Raw genomic sequence first — 16,074 nt, 5'->3', positions numbered from 1 at the left:
TGATACTTGAATGAAGCTATATACTCTGAAATGTTTTTAAGGACAAATCTTTTGCAACTGGATAGTGGTATTGTAGATTTCAAATAATATCAAAATTGATTGTCTAAACTTAGTTACAAAAAATGATACATATATATTTTGAGATATGCTAATTAATTTTCTAATTATTGCTTAGCACAACACAAAAGCACCTGCTCAAAATGTACATAATATAATTGCCAAGTTTTTTTTTCTGCCTTTCCACATGGCTGCAGGCAGAGTGAAGCAGGGCAACAACGTCCTTTAAAGAATGTCACTCTTCTGTAACCTAAGATAGTAACACAGTCTGGCACACACCACATGATGTTAAGCATTTTCTCATCAACAGCTCCCTACAGCTCTCTCTCCCCCCTTTCTCTCCTGCATGTGGTAAGAGGAAGCTCATATGGTGCACATAATCAGGAACTACCTCACATCCTATTCTAAACAGACAACAGAACCTAGCTACACTGGACTGAGAGCTGCACTGCCTGAGATTTTCTAACACTGTTCTTTAAAATGTATAAACTGAGGAATTAGATGATATGACTCTCTAACTGCCACATACTTGCCTAACTTCTTTAATAAGTAAGTACTTGCCAAACTAACATATTTATTTTTCCCCATACCAAATGCTTTGACAAAATACAGCATTTATGAAATAACTGAAAAAGTACTGTGTTCTTTTTGATGTTAGTATGCATAACATAATATAATAGCAACTAAAATAAAACTAGTCAAAAGCAGCTAGGAAAATAAATATCATGCTTTAATTTAATAATTATCTTTTCAAAATATACCAACTTATGCACTTAGTTATTTTTTAATGATTATTTTCATGCAGTTTAACCAATTAATACATTTTTTAATTAGATGTGTTTATAGCCTATGTAAAGCTTTAAATTCTTTAAACTTTTTTCCATTTATTTTAACTTCTCTCTCTATCCCTCCCCCTCCAGTTAATATAATCAAAATAGAAATGAAATTGAAAATGTAGTGATTATATCTAACATATTTCAAATAAGCAAGTTATTCCAAAATTATTACAAAGCCTAGTACAACAATATTTCAAGATTATCACAAAGCCTTGTGAACTCAGAATATATTAAAATTCTTCAAAAAAGGAAGAGTTTCTCATTCAATCATAAAACTTTAATATTAAATTTTGAGATTTTTCAAAACTGTGAAATGAAATTAAACAAAGCATGATAAACCAGTTTGTCATGAAAAAGGTGAACAGTGATATGCAGTAAATAATATACATATAAGAAGTTTGAAGCATTAATTAATTTTCTGTCAAAGATTAGTGAATAGCACAATTAAAATAAACAACATGCATGTGTTATAATGACTAATGCATTGCCTGTAACTTCATAATTACAGATATAAAGAAAACATTTTAAGGTATGAAAAGAAATGGCTGTTCAGGCTCAAGTAGCAATAACAGTTGATGACACAGGTAATCAAGAAGATTGTTAAAGAGATTCTCAGACCACTGGCTTGAAAAATACATCATATAATGTTTTTTAGCTTCTTCACCTTATATTTATAGGCACTTCACAGATTGGGAAAGTCCCCTAATTAACACCACACCTATCAAACCTCTCTTATGCAACTTTTCACATAAGGTCTTACTGCTAACCTGAACTGTGTACATTTTTTGAACCTAATTGATCATTTCCTCACTTCTTAGCTGAAATGATACTCTCACACTTTCATCAGTTGATAATATTGCTGCCTATAGATTATTTTTGATTTAGTTGAGTTGAAATTAGGGCTCAAGCAACCATGGTTTTGATTCTCATATTGTTTTACCTGTTTTAGAAAGATGCAAAACCTGAATTTTCAAGAAGGGGAAAACCTCCTACTTCTGTAGTTAACAAGCTCTTATAAATATTCCTAGAGAGAATTTGAATCCGGATCCTTCCAACTGACAGACAATGTCACATCCTTATTTATGGAGTAAAACTCAATTCTGGGTGATGCAGCTTCTTATACCAGTGTCATGAATAGCTAATTCACTGTTCTTGTGATAATTACTTTTTAAAAATCCATAAATTCTTCTACACATATCACAGATAGTATACAATGGATTATATTTATGACATCTGTATCATGAACTTCAAGGGAATCTCTTTGCTTCATATCAGTATGGGGATGACATTGAAGACAGCTTAGTTAGTCAAGTGGATAGCATCTCTGCTTTTCAATTGACAACATTTGGGTTGGAATCCCAATGTGGCATGAATTTTTGTAATGGATTTAAGTGAATGTAGGCAATTTCATTTCTTAGCAGTAGACTGGAGAAAGCCCTTACCTATTGAAACCCTGAAGGGACCATTAAAAAATACATTTATTCTCTAGTGCAGGGTATCAAGATTCTTAATTCCTAGTGGTACTAATGCTATAGGTTTATAACCTTTTGTGGATAAGAAAGGGTGCTGATCAATCTAAAAGGCAAAATCTACAGGACAGTAGTGAGACCAGCTATGACGTATGCTATAGAAACTGTGGTCCTGAGGAAAAATAACACCAGCAGGATGAAGGTAGCAGAGATGAGAATGCTTGGGTGGATTGCGGTGTGACCAGAAAAGATCGTCTGAGAAATGGTTTAGTAATGTGATGAGGAGAGAGGATGAGTATGTGGGAAGAAAGGTCATGTAGATGGATGTGCAGGGGAGGAGGAACCGCAGGCAACCAAAGAAGAGATAGAGGGAGCTGGCAGTGGAGGAGGACTTGAAGATGAAGAACTTGGATGTGGTTACAGCTCAAGACAGGAGGATATGGAGGAGACTCATTAAAAACAGCGATCCTACTTAAGTGGGATAAGCTGCAGAAGAAGAAGATACATCAGAAAATTGCAAAAAAGGTCGATTTCTTTCTTTCTCTCTCTCTCTCTCTCTCCTCATTATATATTATTATTGGTATTATTATTTGCCTGACCTCCATGTAGTCATAAGACTCATTGTAGGAGGTCAGCACTAGACAACACAAAGTCTATCGTACCACTCCTTAAACTATTTGCATGCATATCTTAAACTATCTGGCTTAAACTTAAACTAGCTTAAACTATCTGCCATTTGCATGTTTACTGCTCTCTGGCAATGCATTACATGCTCCTACTGTCCATGCAAAAAAAACAAACTTAATTACTTCTTATCCTCTTACTCGTGAAGAATTTCTCCAGTGTGTGTCAATCTTATAATAACCTCTAAACAGTGTAAATATTTGAATGATATCCCCCTTTGTCTTCTTATCATCAAACTCTGTAGCTTGCATGTCTTTAGTTTATCCTCATAACCAAAAATAACCAAAATTATACAATCACAATAATTTTCATTATTTGTTACTAAACCCTCTCCAAGGTTATTTCATCTGCTTCAAATCCCAGTGACTGAATTCGAGCACAGAAATTCAGATGTGGTCTTATCAAAGTTTTATACAATGGGACAACCACCTTTTTATCTCTCGTAGTCAGTGTCCTTCTGTATGGAGTTAGAAGACTCATTGCTGGAGATCCATTATTCACCCAGTACCTATCATACTGCTCCTTAAACTCATTCAACTCAGTGTCAAATCCTATAAAATCCCTTTAATAACTTATATGATTCTATCATCTCTTCTCTTGTTTGCCTCTTCCTCACACTGTCAATCTATTATCATAGAGAGGAGCATTCCATAGATCTACAACAATTTGTGTCATGCACCTCTGGATCCTCTCCACCACTTCTTCATCTAACCAGAATCCAGATGTCCAGATCTGTGCACAATAGTCTACATGTAGCCTTATTAAAGCCTTATATAGGGGAACAATACCATCTCTATCCCTGCTTGTTAGTATGTTCTTCAACAACCATGTAATCCGATGTTCCTGTTTTGGTTACCTTTGCAATATGCCCTCTAAACTTCAATCACTGTCCATAATCAACCCCAGTTTCCTACAGTTCAGTTCTATTAATATAGTATACAGCTTGTGATCTCTTCTTCCTCTGATCACCTTATACTTGGTCATTTACCTTTGCACATACTACTAATCTACTTAAGTCTTTCTGCTGGATCTCTGACTCACCTTCATATGCCATTGCTCTTCCCAGTGTAGCATAATCGACAAACAATTGAATATTTCCTGTCAGATCATTTCCTATATATCATTGACATACAAATTAAAACATACAACAGAGGACTAAGTACTGAACCTTGTGGTATACCACTGATCACTTGCCTTCTCCTGGACTCATCTCCTCCAAAAACTAGTCTTTGATATCTGTCAATCAACCACTCTCTAATCCAAATCACTGTTGAATCTTCTCTATGTGGGATTTTGTTAAATACCTTTTGCAGAGTCTAGCAATATTACTGAGTAGCCATTTCCATTATCCAACTCCATTGTCACTTGATTAAAAAAAATAAGCAAATTATTAAAGCAAGACTTATCTTCACAAAACATGATGCAGTTTATAGAGTATCACATTCCTATCTACCCAGTTCTGAATTCTGTCATTCATTTCTCCAACATATGTTAACCACCACTCTTTAAATTGGCATATAATTTGTTACATCTGTCTACATCCTTTATGCAGTGGGACTATTTTGCCCTCTTTTCACTTCATTGGCATCTTCTCAGTTCTGAGACTTAAATTAAACAGCTAGGTTAGAGGAGCTGATAATTCCCTTAAACATTCTCATTATACAGAGGCCAATATACCATCCAGTTCAATACTGGTGTTCTCATTGAGGTTCTGCAATATTTTAAGCGCCTAGATGGTACATCCCTGTAAAATGCTCACTCAGTATTTCAACTATTTGATTTGATTCTTCTACATTCCTACCATCAAAACTTTTTTAAAGTCATCTTTCCATAGTTATTCCTTCTTTTACCTGCCACATAGTGAAAGAACTCTTTAGGATTTCTTTTGAACTCATCGGTTAGTTTTTTCTCAATTAGCTTTCACCTTCCTTACCCTACTGGTCGCCTTTCTTGCCTATGCCTTGTATTGCATATGAGCATGCTGAACACCTTTTTCTTTATAATCCCTCCACAACTTTTGGTGCAGCTCTTGCTTAATATGCTATTCATCCATCTAACTCCTACTTGATTTATCCTTTTGACCCTGGGTATATATTCTGATACTTTCTTATAACACCCCTTGAAACCTCCCAAACACCACCATCACTCCCTCCTCCAGGATGGCAATGCTGAAAGCTGACTCCCCAGTTTGTCTTAATCACCTGCTTTAATTTCCACATATATCCCTTCTTAGCAGAAAAGTTCTGCATGTCGGGCAATCTTCAGGTCAAGACTACATGGCCACTTTTTCCAAGTGGAGACAACTTAGCTAGATTGGTTAGTGTTAAGTCTCTGATGCTGTGATCAGATCCAGCATTCTGGAACCTTGTGTCCCCCTCCATTACATGCTGCCTCAGGTAATTCTCTCAGCAGTATAGATTTCATTTCTGTCCCTGACTGTGATCATTCCTCCTCCCAATCTATATCCTCATTATGCTAATTTGTAAATGCATGTCATTTACATTCTCTCTTATATCCCCAGATTATAACAGAACCAGTTACATGTTTCATCCTTATAGCATCACTGACTTCCATAATATTAGCACCAGGAAAATATTATTTCATCACACTCTCCTAGAGTGAATCCCATACAAAATGTGATCCTTATTTTTGCAGCTTATATTGCAGTAGTTGTCTGTATCTTCACAACCTTTGCAATTATGTCCTCTTAACTTCAAATTTCTCTCTGCAATCACTTCAAGATCCCTTTGCTTCTACCACTTCTTCTAGTATAATGTTTATGCAGCAACCCATCTGTGGATCCCAAATTTTAGAACCATACATTTAGTTGCATTAAACTTACGTCACCACTCGTTTACCCACCTTTCCAGCGTATTCAAATCTTCTCAAAAAGCCAAAACATCAGCATTGTTACTAATAACCATCTTAAAGCTTCACATCATTTGCAAACAATTGAATATCTTCCTGTAGTCCACTGATGATATCGCTGACAAAAAGATTGAACAGTAATGAACACTGCAGAACTCCACTTGTGACCTTCCTAGTCTTTAATGCTGCTCTCCCATATAGATTTCTCTCTGAAATCTAACAGAAAGCCAGTTACCAGTCCAATCCACTAACCTGATATCTAACCCCAAATGTTGCAACTTAAAAACAAACTTGTCTTATGGTACCCTGTCAAATTTCTTTGAAAAATCCAAAAGTGTAATAATGTATGTCTTATCTATATGCACTGCTCTTGTTACACTATTGTAAAAAGCAACCAGATTACTAAAACAAGAGTGCCCCTTGACAAATCCATGCTGGCCTGCATAAATAATATTGCCCTCATCTGTCCAGTTCTGTATATAAGCCCTTACTAATTTCTCCAAAATCTTAACAACTACAGAAGAAATATAAATTGGCCACCATCCTTATGCAATGGCACTATCTTACCTTCCTTCTACTCTCCAGGATCTTGCCCTATTACAAGACTTTCATAACAGCCAGGTTAATAACATGATCAATTTCACAGTACATTTCCATAAAACGTGTAGTGAAATTCTATTTAATTCTTCTTCTTTACTGACACTGGTGTATTCAGTATTTGGAATACATCCTCTTCATTTTTAATGCATCATCCCTCCTCATCTAACTACAGTAGGTATAAAGCCTTCTTTACTAGAACAGAACACTGATAAATCAACTTTCTCTTTCTCTCTCTCCCACACACATGCACACTGCAAAACCTGTAGCACATCAGTGCCATTCAAATTAAAAAAAAAAAAAAAAAAAAAGATGTAGAAATTGTTGCTTTTAATTTTGAAACCCAACCACAAAAGCTTAGTAGGCCTTTGATACATTACAACAATGATGAGGCTAATGTAAGATAACTCTGATTTAATTTAAATCCAATCATTCTAATCTAATTAATTTAAACTAGTAAGCTTTCATACATTTGAACTCGCAGCATGCCAAGAAATATTACTGTTTATCAGTATGATAGAACTTAGCAAAAATTTATTCTTATTTGGTTTGTCAGAATGCTTTTTGCTGTCTGAATGCAATCCAGATAGCGCCTTTGTAGCACAGTCAGTAATGAACATTGTTATTTAGTCGGAAAGACCTGGGTGTGAATCCCATGTAGGATTCCATGCTTTTCAACTAAAGATGAGTTAACTCATCTTATAAAGATGTGATAGAGTTTCCCTTCCAGAAACTTTTTTCATTCTGCAAAATAGGTGAACTAGCTGGAATACATGCAATCTATTAGACCTAATACAGGGTGTCTGAAAAAGAACTCTGGAGTTTTGAATGAAATTTATTTTATGACATTTTGAAGCAGAAATGTATATAGCATATATTATCAAAGTACAATGTTACAAGTTTGATTACCTGTTAGTGGAACTCAATGTGTGTACACCATTTACAGCCATACAGGCATCAAAATGAAATTCCATCTCAGACCACACTCAGATAAACATATCCATAGGAATTACTTTTATGGTTGTTGTTATTCTATGCACAGCAGGCAAGGGACTGGATTTTTTTTCTTTGATACATGCCTTTTACATAACCCCAAAGGAAGAAATTCATCGAAGTCAAATTGAGACTGCTGGTGACCAAGCAATGAGACCTCCTCTGCCTATCCAATTTCCTGGGAATCTGTTGTTGAGCATAGTCTGCACAATTGTTGCATAATATGGCAGGGCTCCATCCTGTTGAAAAATTACACCCTCCCCATTCTCAATCTGGGGAAACACAAAATTTTCTAGCATATCCAGGTATGCCACACTCTTAATCGTCTCCTCATGGAAAAAAATGGCTCAACAATGCAATGATACCACACCAGACAGTAACTTTTGGACTCTTATGGACGAACTCCACCATATCATGTGGATTTTCTGACCAACACCCTCAACAATTATGGCAATTCACAACTCCATGCACATGAAACGTTGCCTCATCAGAAAATAAAACACTCTGGAGATAGTAGGGTTCGTGATCAGTAATGAGGGCTAAAACAGTGGTCACAAACAGAACTCTTAGTGGCCTATCAGTAGGTGGGATGTGATTAACAAGCTGCAGTTTATAAGCATGAAGTTTCAATATCTTGTGAACAACATGATGCATTGTGCTTTTAGGAATGTTTAATGAACAACTCATACTACGAACTGAAAGCTTCGGGCTATGCCGGAAAGACAGTCAAATTCATTCCACGTTTTCTGTTCTTGTAGGCCTACTTGGTGAGTGTCCTTTTAAAACACTTCCTGTTTCCATGAACTGTTGATGTCACTTGGAGCATTCCTACCATACTCACGCCTGAAATTCCTTTGGACAGTTGTCACTGACTTTGTTTCTGTGAACCATAACATGCACTGTGTTTTTTCTTGTGGTGATGCCATTACTGCAGCACGATCGGTCTGTACAGCTATCTGGTTGTTGTTATTTCACGAATATACTCAAAAGACCATCTTATGGTGGTGCAAATAGAAAATGCTAGAGAATTTTGTATTTCCCCAGATTGGGAATGTGGAGGGCCTCATTTTTCAAGAGGATGGAACCCTGCCACATTATGCAGCGATTGTGCCCAACAACTGATTCCCAGGAAAATGGATAGGCAGAGGAGGTCCCGTTGCTTGGCTACCACATGGTGTCGATTTGACTATAATGGATTTCTTCCTTTGGGGCTAGGTAAAAGGCACTACTGTGTATTAAGAAAAAATCTAGTCCCTTGCTCAATGTGCTGTAGAAGCAGTTCCTACGGATATGCTTATTCAAGTGTAGTCTGAGGTGAAATTTCATTTTGATGTCTGCAGGGTTGTAAATGGTGCACATATTGAATTCCACTAACAGGTAATCAAACTTGTAACATTGTACTTTGATATATATGCTACATCCATTTCTGCTTCAAAATGTCATAAAATAAATTTCATTGAAAACAATGGAGTTCTTTTTCAGACACCTTGTACATTGATCTCATGGTCTAAGCTGCTTTTGCCATGATTCAAAACAATTTAATGCAATCCAGACATTAATTAGAATTAAAATAACTACAATTCTATATCTTAATTTGAAGTTTTTTATTTAAAGGTTATTAGCATTGTTTGTCAATTATTTCATTTTTTCAGTAGAACACAGTAGACACTCTCCATTTGTAGTGGGTTTCTCAGGCAGAATACATAGAATTAATCAAATTATGTAAATTATTCTTCAAAACAAGGACTAAAGTTAAAGAAACCAAATAAACTCCCAAATTGAAAATAGTTAAGCATTTTGGTTTTTCATAAACAATTTTGAAATTCCATTATAGAAAATTTAGTGAAATATTTTCATTGTTTTTGGGCAGTGCAAAATTTTTACAATGGGGTTAATGAACCCAAGCAAAAAACAAGAAAGGAAGTCTAAGGACCCTAAGTATTAATCTAATCCTAGTGCATTTAAAAAGGCTGAAAATTTAGTGAAAGATATAAGCAGTATGATAAAATTTAAAAAAATATATGAGGGTTGTTTGAAAAGTTTGATAAATTTCCAGTAGATGGCAACACAATTATTCACTCATACCAGTGTTGGCATGTATCATCTTTTTCATGACCCCCTTGCAAAATTTTAGCTACGTATGACATGTAGTTCTCATTTGGAAACATTTAAAATGACTTACTTAAGTTAAGGGATATTACTTCCCATATTGTTTCCCAAATTCGTAATTATTAATTTAAAATGACTGTGTTCACATTTTGCATAAAAATGGAGAAAAACGAGTTTTGTGCAGTGATAAAACACTTTTATTTGAAGAAGTGGATGGTTGCACAGATCAAAGCCGAGTTAGATGCAGTTCATGGGGACTCTCCACCAGCATTAAAGATTATTATTTATTTTTGGATAAATGAGTTTAAATATGGTCATAAGTATATCGAAGATGAAGCATGCTCCGGACACCCAACTGAGGTCACTATGAAGGAAATGATTGACAGAATCCATGGTATCATTATTGAAGACCGCTGAATGAAAATGCATGAGATTGCTGAGATTGTAGGCATCTCAACTGAACGGGCGTATTTCCTGCAAGAAAAATTGCACATGAAAAAGCTGTGTGCGCGATGGGTGCTGCAATTGTTGACTGTTGATCAAAAACACATAAGAAAAGACAATTTCAATGCAGTAATTGGTGATGTTTAATTGCAATTTGCAGGATTTTTTAAGTTGATTCATGACTGTAGATAAAACTTGGATCCACCACTACACATCCGAGTCCAAGCAGCAGTCAAAACAGTGGACAATGCCCGGTGAAAGAGCACTGAAAAAAACGACGACGTTTTGTCAGCTGCAAAGGTGATGGCCACTGTTTTTTGGGATTCCCAAGGAATTATCATGTCTTACCCCTTTACAAATATAAACTATTTGGAAAGGGGTAAGACAATAACAGGAGTCTATTATGCATCATTGTTGGACTGTTTGAAAAAAGAACTGAAGGAAAAAAACGGCCGAGATTGGCACACAAAAAAGTGCTCTTTCATCAAGACAATGCATCGTCCCATGCATCGGCTGTCGCAATGGCAAAATTGCATGAATTTTGTTTGAGTTGGTTCCACATCCACCATATTCTCCGAACTTCCCCATGTGACTTCTTGTTCCTAAACTTAAAAATTTGGCTCGGTGGGAAAAAATTTTCTTCGAACGAGGATGTCATCAAAGCTGTCAATGACTATTTTGCACAATTTAACAAATGTTACTTTTTAGATATTATTATTATTATTATTTATCACCTCCAGGGAGTCCAAAGACTCATCGAGGGAGGGCATCTACTCTGCAACTCTGCTTCCACCACTCACAATCCACCAACTGATCGCAACTACACCAACGCCATCTACTGCTGACCACTACCACTAGTATTCCACAGACAATCACAAATATCCATGCCCACAGCGGGATTCGAACCTGCAGCCTCTTGGCTGGAGAGCAGTCATGCTAATCACTCGGCCAGCCAGGCTAAGATGGGATGAAAAAATTGGAAACTGGCTGGACCAAATGTGCAGACCTCGATGGAGACTATGTTGAGAAATAAAGGCGATATTTTCCAAAAAAAATTCATTTAACTTATTTTTTTAGCAAGGCTTTTCAAACAACCCTCGTATATCAGGAATTATAAAAAACAAAAGACAATCCGAAAACAGAGATAACGGTTGCAATGAAACAAGAAGTCGGCACCAGCAAAATGAATGTGCATACAGAAGAGAAGCTTATAATTCACTAAATGCAAGATTAAGCATTTGGCACATGGTGAACAAAAAGATAGTCAGAGATATCTGTTGCAGAAAGATATCCTCATTGCAGCATAGATTTGATAACCAGAGATTAATGAAGCTTACCAAAAATAATGTGGAATATTAAGCAGAAACTAATTTTTTGATTTGCTGTTCTTCCCAATAGCTTTGACCTAATATGAATTTAATTTATTTCTGAATAAATATGGAATAGCACAATAAATTTGCTATAAAATACTGCAAGCTTGCTGTTATATCTTGGCATAAAGTACTGCAGGTTTGCACAGGGTATGTTATCCTGTGACCAGAAAGCCCAGATCATAATGAAATGCGAGATGAATTTCCTGTTAAATCGAAAGGCAAAATGCAATTTATGCATGTCATATAATTAAAATATAAACTGTCAACTACTACAATGAAGGAAGGAAGGAAGGAATCACACCACATACAGGCTCTTATAGAGATCAAAGGAGTTTGACCCCTTGGAAACTAGAGCATTAAAAAAAATATAAAATAAAATAAATATAAAAGAATGAAATAGTTAATACATGTTAGCCTAGTTGGCTGAGGTTTAAATCCTGCCATTGATACAACATATCAAGTATGTGATTGTCCTTAGGTGGTAGCACCCAATGTGAGATCACCATCTTGCTTATTTGGAGGCCTGAAGTGGCTTGAGAAAGTTCCATGTTTGTTTTTTCTAGACCTGGTAAAAAATAAATAAAATAAAATATAAAATAAAAAAATAAAAGTATATATGAATTAAATAAATAAATATAAATTATTAAAAATAAAAATAAAATTCTTAGCCATGGTACTAATGTACTGTAGATTAACATCCTTTCATGGATGGAAGTCTTAAAAAATATATTATTATACTCTTCTCAAATTTGGGATTTTTTTGTGAATTTTGAATTTATGTCATGTTGCACTAGGGATATAATTTTGTGTATATGACAATGAATCATATTCTAGTTTTCATGCCTATTTTTGACACAAGGGATGTTAATTTATTTTAAATATAGACTTGCATGTTGACAGAAATAACAGGAAAAGGAAAGAAATGCCGATTAAAAGGATGCAGACATTAGCATGGTTTGTTAATTACTAATAGTGTAGAACCACATTTAGGCTACTTTATTTGGTTCTTCTAACTCTTTTGTGAGAAAATTAGACTGAGTTAGGTAAGCAGCAAACCATATTGCAATCACTGAATCAGTTTTTTTTTTTGTTGTTGTCGTCATTTTTAATACCTTGTTTAGTTTCATCATTATGAAATTGCTTTCTGGGCTACTTTTTTTTTTTTTTTAAATCTCAATACCACAAACAAAAGGTTGTAAACCTAGAGGACATTTAGCTTACTGCAGTATTTCCCAATATTTTTTGGATCATGCCCCACCTCAGCGCCTCAAATATTTTGATGTTCCCCCCCCCCCTCGCCGACAGTGGTGAGTGTTTTGAGTATATCAGTGATGAGGTGACGAATGCAACATCATTTTCTAATTGCTCCCCAAAATATTCAAATTGCTGCCCCTGTGGGGAATACGCCCCACGTTGAGAAACACTGACTTACTGGATGGACTAAGTTAGCTAATCTGGGATTTCTGATCTGGAAACCAAATATGGAACTTTTTCAAGTGATTCAGACCTCCAATAAGTATAGTGGTGGTGGCACTGTTACATCAGTCAGTGAAAAACATCTGATTTTCATCAACATGCAGAATACCAGACTTATCTTCTTAAAACTATTAACCTGTTCAAATTATTATCCCTGAATAAGGAGGAGGAAAAAAAGTGAGCAAGTACTAAATGACTTCTGCATGCAAAAATTCAGTCTTATTATTTGATCATCATTGAAAAAAATGTAAATTTGTAATTTCAACATTGTAAAGATATATTTTTTTCTAATGTCAGATTACTGCAAAATGATTTTCTTCAAATTTTACTATGAATCTCATTCTTTGCAGGAATAATGAACAAGTCAAAGATGAGGAAACTTATGAAAAAATTCAACAAGATATAAAAATGGCAGAAAAGAAAATCCAAGAAATGGAGAATTCTTATTTTAATGAAGATGAAAAGTCTTCAAGCCCTTCAGACTGGAGATCTGCTCCATCACCAAGTGACACCTGGAGAAGTACCAGTATATCAGGAATAGAAGACTGGTGGTCTTGTGCATCTAATGGAACACCTCTTGATGACTGGAAATCAGTAGATGAATGTGTGCCAGAAGAATGGCATTCAGATGAAAGCCCAGAAAGAGAGAAGATTTCTGATGTAGTGGAGAATGTAGAAATTCCAATGACTGATACTAACAATTTACCAGTAATTGCAGCATCTTTACTACCTGTTCATCCAACTGTGCCAATTCAAATTGATACTCAAGACATAAAACAACACCTAGAGGTATCTACAGATGATACAAAACATTTTCAACCTAAATCAAGTGAAGACCTATCATCTGTGGATCCACTAAAAGAAAAGCTGCAGTTGGATACAGAAAAAAATCTAAAAGATAATATACATCTCAAAGAGCAAATGAAAGTACAATCTCAGGAACCAATGACTTTGCCTGCTTGTTCAGTTCAACCCTCTTCTACATCAGTTGTTACTACACCACCCATCACTGGAAAAAAAAAACAGAGTTTATCACCTATAACAGAACTACAGTCATTAAGAACAGAAACTCAGAAAACTTTACTAGAAATAACTGAGAGCACCCAAAGCATCTTTCCCTCAACTGGTATACCAGGAACTGAAACCAAGTGGCTACCTGCCAGTCTAAAAGAAACAAAATATATATCTGAAAAAAATTATGACCCAGATCAGTGTGAACAAAACAAAGACATATCATACTATATAGATCATTCTACTGCTAAAGATACAGAACAACAAATGCATGAAGAAATAAGACAATCAGATTCACACAAAGTAAATGGCAATCAGATTCAGAGACTTCATTCACCTAAGTCATCATCATCATTTCAACCCCCAAAACTTTCACCAGTTATCATAAAACCTACTGTAGAAGACCCTCAAGAAAATAAACAAATGGGCTCTATAAATAAAGTTACCTCCATTGAGAAAGAGGAAGAACTTGGTGAACTTCATGTTCCAGTATACTCATCATCACGTCCATCAGGGAAAGATTTTTTTACTAGCAGAGAGCAAAAAAACCTCTATGAAAAGAAGGAAGAGTGGAAAGAAGTCAGCACAGTTATGGAAGTATCAAAAATGCAGTACTCAAAGGAAACTAGTGAATCTCGGGTAACTACTAAGATTACATATGAAAAGACATGTGATACCAATCCACCAATTAATGCAGTATCTACAAAACCAACAGATTCTATACATGCATCACAAAAACCCGACACACAAAAAGTTTGTGAAATTGAAATTAGAAGAGAGGATAATGATGCTGACAATGGTGATGTCTCTTCACACTTCCTTTACAAAAATCTAAAAGAGGTAAGCACAATTTTTGCCTGATACCTAGAAATGTTATTATTGCACAGAATCTTCATGGAGTTCCAACACTCATTGCAGGAGAACACTATCACACTATCCTTGAATGTATTGACTGAAAAAGCACTCATAACAGACTCCAGCAATCCATTCTACTCATTTAATGCTCCCTAAGCAAAAAAATATAGTCCTCTCCCCTTGATTATCATACTCTTACTCAATTACCAGGAATGCTCCCTTATTCTGTCTCCTTTAGCCAAGTGCTTCTTCAACTCCTCTGCATCATTCCTATAAAATCCTTTTAGTAACTTAAATATTTCTATCATATCCCCTCTTTTCTGCCTATCAACCGGTTCTGCAACCCACAAATGAGTCTATTGTTATAAGGAGCATTCCATAAACCACCCACCATACTAGTCTCTCCTCTAGATCTTCTTCTTCACCACTTTCTCATCTCCTCCAAGAAACCTGGGTGACTGACTTGAGCACACAGTAATCTACTTGTGGTTGCATCAAAGCCTTATAAAGAGGAATGATAACTTCCTTATGTTTGCATGTTCTTCTTCAATAACTAAGTAATCCTATCAGCTATTCAGGCCGACTTTGCACTGTTTCCCCTGAACTTCAATTCTCTGTCCCCAAACACCTCCAAATCCCTAGCTTCATCTATTTCCCAGAGTACATTTGCATCGATGTGGTACATAGCTTGTCATATTTTCATCCCAAAATGCATAACTTTATGCTTTTCCACAATAAACTGAGTATATTTATTAATATACTATAATACTTAATAAAAATATATATAATAAATAAGTAGCTAAAAATAATATTTTATGGGTGAAAAATGCTTATCTTAAAGAGCCAGCTTTTTTAACTTTTTTAGAGTAAAAATATCCTGTTCATAAAAAAAAAAATATATATATATATATATATATTTTTTTTTAAAGGATTTTGAAAATTTCTTAAAAATATTGAGAAGAATTGATAAAAATTTTGAGAGGAAGAATAAACTTTTTAAAAAGTGGAGGTGTATTATAATTATGCTGATACTTTAAGAATATATATATATATATATATATATATATATAACATGATGTATTATATAAGCTGCAATAAACTATTTGGAAATACATTATTTTGGAGAATTTAGCAAGATGTTTATTTAGCTAATCAAATCTGTACCAAACAAATTGAAAGTTCAGAATAATACCAACTTGAAGAGTTAAAAGAAATATATTGTTATCATTTATAATTTAAATATCCTGTTCTTAGGATATTTAAAGGTCACAAATTGACTACATTTTGACTAGAAGAAAACAT

The 16,074-nt window shown here is 35.0% G+C and overlaps 1 protein-coding gene and 1 long non-coding RNA gene across 2 annotated transcripts in view; one reads left to right on the top strand and one right to left on the bottom strand.

Moving 5' to 3' along the window:
* Positions 1 to 16,074, bottom strand: part of LOC150104994 (uncharacterized) — a 276,526-nt gene that overhangs the window by 252,255 nt on the left and 8,197 nt on the right. The window lies entirely within an intron of this gene.
* LOC150104995 (uncharacterized) lies at positions 277 to 14,778 on the top strand. Its single transcript, XM_090395099.1, has 2 exons — positions 277 to 606; positions 13,257 to 14,778. Exon 2 carries the CDS (start codon positions 13,315 to 13,317, stop codon positions 14,776 to 14,778), a length of 1,464 nt encoding a protein of 487 aa, XP_090251225.1. The 5' UTR covers positions 277 to 606; positions 13,257 to 13,314.

This window comes from Typopeltis vanoorti, chromosome 7 (assembly GCF_054136105.1).
Source record: "Typopeltis vanoorti isolate ZY-2024b chromosome 7, IOZ_Tvanoo_1.0, whole genome shotgun sequence".
NCBI classification, from domain to species: domain Eukaryota; kingdom Metazoa; phylum Arthropoda; class Arachnida; order Uropygi; family Thelyphonidae; genus Typopeltis; species Typopeltis vanoorti.
The sequence above is the reverse complement of the archived record's forward strand: the minus strand, read 5'-3'. Positions and strand labels throughout refer to the sequence as shown.